This window comes from Neolamprologus brichardi, chromosome 9, assembly GCF_056152115.1.
Source record: "Neolamprologus brichardi isolate AB-2024 chromosome 9, ASM5615211v1, whole genome shotgun sequence".
Taxonomy (NCBI): Eukaryota; Metazoa; Chordata; class Actinopteri; order Cichliformes; family Cichlidae; genus Neolamprologus; species Neolamprologus brichardi.
In genome coordinates, this window is record NC_142112.1 from 22,654,481 (window position 1) to 22,667,226 (window position 12,746).

Sequence of the window (12,746 nt, forward strand, 5' to 3'; positions counted from 1 at the left end):
ATTTCAAACCGATTTTTTTGTTTAATTTTCTTTTATTGTTGTGCAGGAATACAGGACTACTTAATTGCCAGACAAAGAAAAGCATTGTGGATTTTTAATTTCTGAATTAAAAAAAACCTGTTAATGCAAATAACAGAAAAAATAAACACATACAGTTCAATAAAAAAATCATATAGAAAGGTAACTTATGAAGCAGAAGACAGTCTTTTCCATTTTGCAAATGTGACCTACAAACCAAAATGCTGCATTTACTGGTTTCTCAAGTAATCCCCACTTCCAGCTTAATGTGAATATAAACAATAGGTTGTTTTTTTTTTTTACAGTAATTACATAAACAAACACAATTGTGTCTGAGAGTCAAATTGAGTCACTTAAAATCCAGTGAACTGTTCAAGTTTGTCAGAAAACTGCTTACTGACTTTATTTAAGGGATAATTTTAAGGCAATATAAAGGCTTATTTTGTAAACTGACAGAAATCACTTTAATAAAGAACAGTGGTCCCTAAATCTAAAAAATAGAATCTGTTATGGATGTACTTTTTTTTTTTTTATAAATACAGGTAAAATAATATCTTGTTTCAACCAAAATCTATTTTGAGTGCAGTTCCTTTTCAGCTGCTTGCTTTGGCTTCACATAACAAGTTAATCCATTTGTACTGCTTCCCTTTAGTAAAAAAAAAAAAAAAAAAGAAAGTTACAATGGTTAAGGCAACTGAATGCTTCTATGGGAATGTTTCATTGGAAAGAATCATCAGAAGGCGGTGCGTAAGAGAAGCCCACAAAAGCGTCATCGGCTTCCATAACACTAGCGTTGACAATCGACTGTTCTTGAGACCAGCACACTGAGTTGGGGACCATCTCCTCTGTGAACTCAGGATCAAAGTTTGAGATATCACTGACAGAGCTCTGTTTAAAAAAAAAAAAAAGAGTGCAGAGTGCAGAGGTCACATTATCATTCATGTAAAAAAATACAAAGTTTTACACAGTGCTCCAAAAAGACACGGCAATCATAAAAAATTATAAATGGAGTTGCCAGTTTTAAAAAAAAAATCAAGACTTGCAGTTGTACAAACAACAAGATACCCCTGCAACAAAGCTTACCTAAGCGAGATGTGACCTTTTCATTGTGTCAATAATCTGTTAGATTGCATATCTAATTTTGTTGGACTGTATGTATGTGCACGCTTGTTACAAGTTTATTCTTGTTTGTTCTTTAAGAATTACTATGAACTAGATCTACTCATACTATAAACAAGATAACTCAAATATTAAAGCTACTCCATTCCCACAAAGATGTTTTTAGTCATTCAGTGTGATTAGAATAGTATATAAACAATGTACTGTACAGAACGTCCTGTAAGTCTATACTTCTGCAAAGCCAAGAGAATTATGTCTTGTGAAGAGTCAAAATAAGTGTAAAATACCCAGGCGGTTTTGATTACAGGAAAAAATATTTACCACAAGTGGTGTAAAAGGGGGAGGGATCTTCTTCTGCTCAAGGTCATCCCAGTTGATGGAAGAGAAGAAGCTGTGTCTTCTGATTTCAATCTGAAAGTCAAGAGTAAATAAACCTCAACATGATTTTTCAGCTAACAGAGCGTGAACAGAAGAATGACACTCATTTTTAATTAGTGTTAGAGACAGTGCCACGCATATACATTAAAGGTAATGGCCACTAGAGGGAGCTCAAAAGTTACAAATTCTGTAGTGAAAATCAATTTAATAAATGACACATACAAAGTCTTCCCTGTATCCCAGTCTGCGCTTGCCATCTTTCTCCAGCAGCCCGTCGAGGACAGACCAGGCTGTGTTGGAGGCACCGGGACGCCTGGTTAGCGGCTTGTGGAGGATGTTGTCATACATCTCGTGTGTGTCCCTGCTGTAGAAAGGTGGCTAGGATATAGGGGGGAAAAAGAGAAGTAGAGGTTTGTAAGTGAGTAGGAAAACGTGGCAACTCATTGAAATGTTTCAACATTTATCACTAAAGCAGATTTACAAATCAGAGTTATTTTTGGAAATAAAAATAAGTAAAAACTCACTAGACCAAAGAGCATTTCATACAGCACTGAGCCCAGACACCACCAGTCTACTGTGCGATCATACGGCAGCTTCTTCAAGACCTCTGGAGCTAAGTACTGCTCATTTAAAAAGAAGAAGAAGAAAAAAACCCCACATAATAATATGACATTAACTCACATTTTCCTTCTAGCTTAAAACAGAGTTATCAATGCTACAGTTCTTTTGTATATGAAAGTGTATTTTATTCTCCAGTAGTTTAACAAATTACAACACACACACACACACACACACAGAGCGGAAAATTATTAACTTCACTTTTGTAACAAGGTTTTCAATGATTGTCATGTTAAACAAAAGGCTTTCTTGGAACACAAACCTCAGGTGTTCCACAAAATGTAGTGGTAGTGTCCTTTTGGGAAATGCCTTCCTTGCACAATCCAAAGTCTGTGAGTACGACATGCCCCTGGAAAAGGGAGGACATAGGGATGTTTTTAGATAACATGTGCCACACAAGCAGCTCATTATCCCCCGGGACTGAGGATACTATTGTTTACTAGGAATGTTGGCTGCAGCAGTCAGTCACATTCACCGTTTCCTAACTTTCTCAATGAGGCTAGGCAGGAAAATCATTAATAAGACCTAATCCAATCACACGCTTTCTGTCCAGCTGGAACTGGAAATGACAGCAGGAGAATGAAATGTGTCCTGTACATGTTTTATGTAATAACTCCTCTACCAGTTATAACCCTAACATGATATCCAAAAGTGGCATTGAGATATATTTTGGGATTCGTTGAACACTTACCTCGTGGTCAAGAAGGATATTTTCTGGCTTTAAGTCTCTGAAAAAAGTAATTTCAAACACAGTTGTATTTAAACACCATATGTTTGAAGTAAATGTAATTTCAATTTAATTTCATAAGCTCTACACTTGAAGAAAGGTTTGTTAAAAAAACAAACAACTAAGTATGTCTCATCCTATAACAGCTTAAAGAAACACATTTAGCTTTATTAGCTTGAAGTAATCAGCCTCTCACACTGCATCTTCTTTACCACATTGCTTCAGTTCAGTGAGCTTTGCAGGCATTCATTTATGCACAGCTTTTTTTATGATCCCACCATAGCATTTCAATCATGAGATGTCTGAGACGTAGCTCTTCTGGTTTTTTTTCCTCATAGTTTCTCTGCATGGTCTATTTGCTAGTAGTAGTATTAGTTTTTCACATGACTTCACAGAATCACTTGAACTTTCTTTTTCACATGACTGTATCTTGGCTTTACATATTTGTAAAGTTAATCCACTTGACTGACACTTGAATAGCAGCATACCTGTAAACAATCGTGAGAGAATGCAGGTATCCCAGCGCACTTGCCATTTCAGCAATGTAGAACTTTGCTCTGGGCTCCGGAAAGGTCCTTTCTCTTTGAAGATGAAAGAAAAGCTGAAAAGAAAAAGGTTAGAGTGAACGTTTAATGGAGAACTTAGAAATACTGATATTTCACTTTTGGCATGTTGTGCTCATCTGGTTCAGAGTAAGATTCGGCTTTAATGGCATGCTGATTGTCACGCAGCGCAGCTAAAAAAGCCGATCACACTTGAAGCAGTAACATGCAAAAGCTGCCCTTACTCTAAGTAATGCTATAATCGCTAATAAAAATATCACACATGGAGGTGTGTTAACAGTAAAGGGGGATTTTTTTTAAAATTTCTTTATTGCTTCATTTCTCAGCTGTTCATGACAGTGTGACTCAATTCTGTGTGATTTTATTACAAATAAAAGTGAAACAACTCACTTCTCCTCCATTGATGAAATCCAACACGAAGTACAACTTGTCTTTAGTCTGGAAGGAATAATGAAGCCCAACCAGGAAAGGATGTTTCACGTTCTTCAGCAAAACGTTGCGTTCTGCCATGATGTGTTTTTGCTGATTGGCACAACAATATATGTGAACCATTATCATACACATATCCAAGCCAAAATACAAATAAACTCAGTGGTGATCAAAGTTTTACCTCTTTCCTGTTGAGAATGATCTTTTTTTGTAAGATCTTGATGGCATAAAACTTTCCATCGTGTTTTCGTTTAGCGAGGAAAACCTGCATCAGGAGAGAAACAGAGCACGTTGAGAATTTCATCAACACTGAAAACCAAAATAATTCCTTATCCGATTCTCACTTCCTACATGGAAAGGGCAACACATGCAGAACTAAAACTTGTTGCTTCCCCAACAGTAATGACATTAAAACTTGTCTAACATCTGGGATGAAGATAAAGTGAACATATTTTCCAGTATTGCACCAATTACATACCTTCCCAAAACTCCCTTTTCCTATGACTTTTAAAAAGTCAAAGTCTGTGGGCTTGGCTCTGAAAGATAAAATATTTTTAAATTTACAGGCATTTCAGATAGAAATAATTGATAAAACATCAAGGCCTTGTCAGCTATGTTCTAGTAAACATACTGTGGATTTGCAGATGGTCCCAGGTTGATGTTTCTGGAGGTAGAGTTGTTCTGTTGTAGAGCAAAAAAAAACATAATTTAGATAAGCCAGTGAGACCCACAGCTGCCATATTAACATAACAGCCTAAAATAACTGTCTGAAATATTTATATAGATATATTTATGCATGTATATAAAGGGTTATCAGACAAGAAGCTGTCATCAGGACAGGCAAACCATCATCCAAAACTGTTGCAAACTGCTACATACCTTTTCATCTTCATCCTCAGAGGCATCTGATATTTGTTCCCTTTTTTCCATTAGTAAAAATGCCCTCACATCTGGACTGTGAAGTTTAACACAGGACAAGCAGGTAAATAAAAACATTCTAACAGCAGCAGGTGACAGCCAACATATTGCAACTTTTAATTTAAATAAGCACAAAGCACGGCTAAACAAATCTGAACAACTCATCCTAATAAAGTTAGCATCAGACATCAATAATAACACTATAATATAGTGTTGTATAATAACAGTAGGAGCTGCTACACTTACTGGTTGCAAAGCTGAGGATGTGAGACAAGTTTTTTGATGAACTCATGTAACCCGGCTCTTCTTTGCTTGATGAACTCTATTTAAAACAAACCTACGATCAATCACTTGCACGCAACAAAGATCAAGCAGGGCCTATTTAGTTAAATGCAAACACCTACCCGGTTCAAAGTTGTCCCCAAATATCCTTTTAGCTGGAATTTTCAAGTTCATAGATGGAAACTGTTTCCTTAACTGTGTTAAAAGCGCAACAAAGAAAATTATTTTAGAAGGGAGAAGATTATTGTGACATATTTGTAATTATTCTGAATGATTCTTAATATCATGAAACACAAAATCCACCCCCCCAAATCAGATTTGATGGAAGATCAAGATGTTCCACTGCTTACTGTGTTAAAGAGTTTATCAAACTCTGCATATCGCCTGAAGACAAACCATTCCTGTTGTCCAACATTGACAATCACTTTGTAAACCTGAAAAAAAAAAAAAAGACAACCATAATTCATGTAAACATTAAGAAAAGTAGCAAGCCCTAATTTAAATGACCATTTCTGGGATTACATTTCCTGCAGAAAAAATATGAATGAACCAATGCACGCACTGTGTAACGCTTTTTCTTGTCCCTCTGCTCATTGTGGCAAGGGATGCTGACATTGGGAAAACTGGGTTGGTCCTCCATCTTAGGGAAGGTCAGCATTCAAAGGTGCAGTAATGTGTCCCCCAGGAAAAGGCTTCAAGTATACGACTGGCCAATCCTCATTCTGGGTCTCTACTGCAAAAGAGGAAAGAGAAGAGTTTACTCTGTTATACAGGAAGTGAAACTGGTCTTGCTCTGGTCACTACACATATCAGCTTGCAGGGCTTACATCACTGCACACTTCAGAGGTGGCAGTCTTTGCTCATTAATCAGATTATATCGGCACAGTATTTGTTGTAACTGCGTTGCACTTTATAAGCACTCAGTTCTCGAAATAGTATCATCCCATGTGCTAGAGATGCTCAGTTTTATTTTGCCAAGAATCAAACATTCATATTATTAAGATATGTTAAATACACAACAGAACAAAATATGTAACACCGGTCTAGTTATTTTAAAACTAGGTTATATACACCGTATGTTAAAACGTTGAAGAGTGTAAGTATTTTTCTTCTTTTTTGTGTTATTGTACTTTTTGTCACTATCTGTTACATTACAGGTAATCATTTTTAAAAAGACGTTATTCAAATGCAGTCTTGGCTGAAAGTCTGTCTAGAAGTCCTTTGGCTTTCTTAACTCTTTCGCCCATAAAAATGACATTTGACTATAAAGAAATAAAGTTTCTGGATTCTTCCAAGGGTAGCTGCATAGGCAGAGACCACCTTCACTTGCCTCTGATGCACACCCAGTCATTTAGTTCTTTAAGCAGGCTTAAAATATGACAGAAACCATTAGTTTCATAAAAGAGCTTCAAAGGTTACTCCTGCTATGCTTTTGAGGGGTAAAGAGTTAAAAAGGGAAGATTGTGGTGAGAGTACAGGGACAACAGATGGGTCAGTGAGCTGCAACATGGCAGCAGGTGGGCTCCCTCCTCCTGGGCAACCAGTTAACTCACTCCTTACTGTGAGCATATCCCATTCTCCCTCAGTTTTAATAACACAACACTTAAACATATCAATACAGCACATACTAGCTATTATTTTGCTGTTAATCGTGCCATCTTCTTCCAGATGTCTCTATCCATGCAATCTCTTCCATGTCTATACATCTCACACACATCTCCCCTAACAACTGAGCACATACAAGCCCACAGTGATTCACACACTAGCTCTCAAACATGCTGAGTCTGTGACATTCTCCCTTGTTTGGCTCAGTAGAAAAATGTATTATTTTTTTAAACCTTGCAGGGTTTTTGAAGCCAGAGTTACACAGCAAGCAAAACATTAGAAGGAAATAAATAAAGCAAATTGCTGGGATCCAATAAATTCCTTCCCCTGACTGTTGAATTAACAAAAGGTCAGGCTATCAGTTGATTTAAGGTGAAGAGGGACAAAGTTCATTCGTACTGATAAGTCTTAATGAGTAAATTCTAATAAACTGTAACAGAAGTGTCTTCTGTCTCCAGCTTAACTGGGGACCTGAAACGATCACGTGTACTGTAAATACTCAACACTGTGTGATCTAACTGAACACACAGAGAGCGCCATATCCTTCTCCGTCCGTTATGTAACGTCTGTTGTTTTACAACAAAGCTCTTTGTCTGCTGCTCTGACTTGACCATTGTCTGAGGTTTGTGAGGTCAGCCTAGTTTTGTTTAGTAGTTTTATCTTTCCGAGCCCTGCTGCTTTCTCAAAACACACAGAAAACCTGCTCTGTGACAGCTTTCTCCTGCCGCGTACGGATCCTGAGCGTATCCTGAGTGGGCATCTCATTCTGCTCACGTTGGGGTGAGGAAACGGTAAAAGAGCGGCCCTCTTTAAAATGCATGAGTGCAGTCAGAGGGACCTTCATGCCCTCTTCATCACTAGGCGTTCTTTCTGTTCTGTCACAACACTGTAAAACTTTCTTTTTAGTTTCACGTTTACTCACATTTATGAGAACACACAGAGCCAGTATTACCAGTACTAACTTTTCCCTCTAATACAACTGCTTGTCCACATATGCAAAGCATTTGTTTAAAAATAGGGCTGTAACTAGGAAATATTTTCATTTTGCTGAGACTGTTCAGTCTATCAAAGCCCATCAGCCTCAGCCCAAGGTGACCTTTTAATGTGTAATTCTCATGACACCCGCCACCTAAGATTTAAAAAAATAAAAACAGGTAAAAGCAGGAAAACATATTTTCTGGCGATAAATTAGGATATGTATTGATCCTTAATGGACTGAATCTTATTACAGAATTGGTGTACACCAATTCTGTAATGGAAAAAAAAAGGTTGCGTCATTGTGGCTGGTACACACTAAAATGGCTGTGCACATCGCCGAGCTGCCTCACATCTGTGCGTGTTTTTCATGCTTAAATGGCTTGTGAAGCTCACAGGGTAGGACCCGCTTTTTAACATTCCAGAAATTTTTTTGTTGATGGGGGGAAATAACATATAACCGTGCAGTGAAACCTACATTTGGAGCCTGACACACGCTGCTACTCCTAAGTATGGAATGCTGCAGCTCACCACACCCACCAGCACGCACTGTCAAGTTAAATAATAAGAAGTGAAAACAAAGAGTGGGAAGCACAATGCGAATAAGAAGGAATGAGACTATTGTTAAACATGTGTCCTCGCCACAGTTTATGCCCACATCACAACATGAATTAACTTGTGATGACAGACCCAAAATATTACAGCCTACTACATGGGATGAAAAAAAAAAAACAACTTCTCAATGATCAGTTCAAACATAGGGATATCTGTGGTTATGTACAGTAAAGCAGAAGCAACACTAGAAGACCACGAAAGCTCAGTCAGGCAAGCAGCTGCTGATCAACAAAAAAAAAGGCAAAGTTTTGAGGGGACGAAAGATGATTTCTAACCTTTACTCAGACCAGTCTGCGTTGCCACAACAGTGGCAAATCTCTGATAGAGGAAGTGCAGCTTGAGTAGTGCGGGGAGCACAAACATAGTGCATCAGCACATGACCAAATTCTTACCCTAACCTGACAGTCCAGACAGCTTAGAGACAGCCGCAGTGTCTACTGACTTCCTTTTCGAAACAAACCTGAATCAGTGTGTGCACTGACAAGAAATGGCCGGTTCATCAGCTGCAGAAAATAAGAACTCAAAGAGAGCACGCTCAGCAGCCTTAAGGAGCTTGCTCTGTTATGACAGATGTTGAGCTGGCTCTTTTGTAATGTGAGTATTTGTCCCATAAAACCACACATTAACATCAGGGAAGGAAATGTGAACTTTCACCAGTCAAAGCAAATGGACAGATGAGATGAGAGTCCACATGTGAGTTTAAATATACTCTTTGGATAACAAGAGGAAACGGAATGATGAAGGGGGATCACCAAGGGAAGCAACCTTCCTGTCAGTGTAAATTTGACTTTTTTGGTGCGTGTTAATATCACACAAGCTTGGATAAACATTCAAGGTGAACATTCATTGTGACAGCTTCTGAAGTCTGAAAGCTACGTAGAGCTATGTGGATGACAGTTCCCTTGAAGACAGCATTGAAAAAGGCCTCGTCTACTATTTCTGTTTCATTCTGCCAAAGGTATCGGCAAAAGCTTACAAAGAGTACAGGTGTACTTACACCGGTACTACTTTTAAATCTGTGCACATGTTATGTGTATTGAGGGGAAAATAATTTCTTAAATAATACCTTTTCGAGCCGGGGACGTGAGAGAAAAGAAAAAAGACAGGGGAGGGAGGAGCTCAACACACACACACACACACACACACACACACACACACACACACACGCAAATAAACCCCCGGCAGACACTAAATGATAAGCTTCATACACTCTAACAAGACCGCAAATGTAACACAAACTATAAACAATACAGTATTAAGCTATAATGACTTGGTGAGTACTAAACAGTAGATGAGCAAACACAAGTTAGTAACTTTAAGTGTCTCTCGGCTAAACTTTTCTTTAGTGACATATTTGAGCAACAAACGGTTAATGTTATAACTAGCATTATATTACTTAACATTACACTGGCACCAGTTCTCCCCATTTGAAGTAAATATTACAGCTACAGCTAGCCAACATGTCGTTAGGAGTTACGTGAACATCACGTACCTTTCAGGATTTTGACGCGGTATTCCTTTAATTTCGCAGTTCCAGCGGGGATTTTTCGCTCCACGGCAGTTAAGCAGCTAAGGTAGCAAACATTTGTCCCGGTCGGGCAGGAACGAAAGTCCCTAAACCCTTCAAATGAAAGTGTGTTTTCTCTCTCTGCTCACAGCCGTCCGACAAGTGAGCGCAGCAGGAAACATGAGTGTTTCCTGGCCGCACAAAGTTCCAATGAAATTTGTCACGGGACCTCACACGGACAGACACGACCGCCGTGAAGTACACACTAGACACCACTGTACTTCCGGTGCTGCTTTTCAAAATATATGGGAAAAATAAACTTCCTGAATTGATGTCTTTTGTTTAGCCGCTGTGCTAAAAACAAACAAATTTGAAGCACTTTGTTTTACTTTAATGTTCCCGTCCACCGTATCCTCACGCCAATCATAGTTCTAATTAAACATATTAAACACATCTTATTGTAGCCTCTGAGATAAAAAGCTGTGCTTTCTGCTGGAGCCCAACCCATATAATACTTTTGAGTCATTCTATAATTGGGCAGTTAGGTTTCAAAAGTGATGAATAAGTGATAATGCATTTATTATATAATCTATGTATTTAAGAAAAACAAATAATAAACCAGAAATCAAATCACGTCATTCAACTTCAAAAGCAAAACTGTTCTTTGAAATGTACACAAAAGTAATTCTTTAGCTAAAACTATGTGCTGTTATTCAAAGTTGACACAGTCACAGAGAGCTGTTTGTTTTTTTCTCTGAACTATTAATGCAACCCCTTAAATTTGTCCACCTCAGGCATCAAAGATTCACTTTTTATGAGATATTTTAGTTAGTTAACTAATTAATATTTAGACTTAGACTTAATCTTAGCAACTTTTGAACCTTACCACATCTAACTCTTCAATAGTCCCACTTTTTTGGTTTATTTTCAAACCTTTTCTCAAATAAACTCATCTAATAATTTAAACCAGTGCAAAGATAATAGATTCAAAGCTAGGAAAAACATTTACGGTTACATTATTAACATGACATGGTAACAGGGTTACAATTTGAGTAACCATTTACACAAGACATAATGACTTATTACATATAGAACTTGTGCTTGTACATAGCTATGATAAATATATATTTCAGACAACAGAAATGTTGTTTATGTTATTTATGTTTACGTATATGTTTTTAGCATGTGTTTGTAAGAGGTGCGAGCTGTAGAATATGATACATGTGATGATGGAAAGTCAAGGATACATGCAGTCATATAAATAAGGGAAGGAATCTTTTCAATTAGTTTGCCTTCCTTTGGAAATATGTGTAACAGGGTTGCACTGGTGAGAGTGCAACTCAATCTAGTCAGAAAAGATTAGAAAAATACAAAGCATATCAAAGAGGACTGACTTCTGGGAGCTGAAATGTTGCATTACTCTTCTTTGTCATTTTTACTGTTTTGTTGATCCCCTTTCCAATCTAAATAAAGGCATGCGTCAACAAAATCCGAACAATAAGTATGCATTTAGAACTCATTTTAACTGTTATATTCGACATGCAATTTGGCTATCAAGAATCTGTGATATGTTCACAGACACAGTCACCTTTAACTAAATTAGCAAATTTGCCAACATTTCTTTAGTTTTATGAGTTTGTTTACTCTGGCGATTAAAAAGGCATTTAAAAATAATTTTGGCCAGCTATCCTATAACTCTGTATGCATGTAATTACACAAATGTCCTTGGTTAAAATTTCAAAACTTGTGTTTTAATAAAATCATGACGTTTTGATTACGCAATAAACCTTTTTGGGCTCTTATTTTCCTGGGATAACAAAAACTTCCGGTCATGTTTGCTTGGCACAGCTGGATTTACTCTTATTCTGACGAACCGCAGCATTGAGAAATCCAACAGTTCAACAGCGCCACCTACAGGAAAGAAGGCAACAGAAGCCCAACAATTATAACAGTATTCAGACAGTTGAAGGCCAGCAACTATCCACAATGAATTATTTCAATTATGAATCATTTAATAATAGTGACATGCAATTATTAATATATTGTTAGTTCATATTATTGAATATAGTGCTTCATAAATGTGGTAATATCCTTTTTAACAAAAAAGTGTGATTTAAACTTTCAGTGCTTTTGTGTCTGACCTTTTGTGGTCAACACCTAAACACACTGTAGTCCAGGTCAGACCTGACAGAGCTGATACAAGAGAAAGGCCCCAGTCGTGTTCTCCACAACAAATTTGAAGAGCTAAGCCAACATTAAATGTAAATATTTTAAAAAGAAAAGTTTGACATCTACATTTTGACTGAATATTTACATATATTTAATAGCTAATGTGAGAAGTAAATAGTTTTTACTTTTTTAAAAAGTTTTTTTGTTGTTGCTGAAATCGGCTGTCCTTTAAGTCATCTTGATAGTAATCAAAACTGTATCTGTATGAGTGTGAATAGTTTTCAGTTTGTAGGCCTATGCCACAAATTGACAAAAGTAACGCAAAATTAAAAGAAATAATAAAAAGAAATAAAATCAATAATATTATAATACTTCAATGATTGTAATGTGTATGTGCTTGACAACATTTATGTGATGTACACAAATACTCTATACAAATCCCACAATCATATATTTGTAGATTTCAATGTAGATCTGTAGATCTTAACAAGTTTCATGTAGAGCTTCAACATGCCACATGAAAAAATGGGGGTGAGACAAAACATTTTTTTGAGCATGCAATTTATTGGGAACAACACTTAAACTGAAACAGGCTGTTTTACAGCTGATCAAAAATTTAAGACCACATGCTATTAAAAGGCCAAATCTGGGCACAAATGTGGATTCACTGTCATTTTCTGTCAGGTAGTCACACTGTCATGGCGTTCTGATGGTAAAGGCAAAAAAATCGTTCCCTTTTTGAGCATGGCCGGGTTGTTGAACTGCATAAGCAGGGTCTCTTGAAGCGTGCCATCACTGCTGAGGATCACAGAACAAAAAAAGT

At 37.2% G+C, this 12,746-nt stretch overlaps 1 protein-coding gene across 1 annotated transcript; it reads right to left on the reverse strand.

Annotated features, from left to right (window-relative positions):
- Positions 1-12: 12 nt before the first annotated feature.
- On the reverse strand, positions 13-10,043 carry sgk3 (serum/glucocorticoid regulated kinase family member 3). Its single transcript, XM_006794582.3, has 17 exons — positions 9,740-10,043; positions 5,615-5,785; positions 5,403-5,486; positions 5,175-5,247; positions 5,017-5,092; positions 4,732-4,807; positions 4,484-4,533; positions 4,331-4,388; positions 4,034-4,117; positions 3,814-3,945; positions 3,349-3,461; positions 2,825-2,861; positions 2,396-2,482; positions 2,040-2,135; positions 1,738-1,893; positions 1,459-1,548; positions 13-906 (listed from the first exon to the last, which is right to left on the reverse strand). Exons 2-17 carry the CDS (start codon positions 5,708-5,710, stop codon positions 736-738), a joined length of 1,479 nt encoding a protein of 492 aa, XP_006794645.1. The 5' UTR covers positions 5,711-5,785; positions 9,740-10,043; the 3' UTR covers positions 13-735.
- Positions 10,044-12,746: the final 2,703 nt, after the last annotated feature.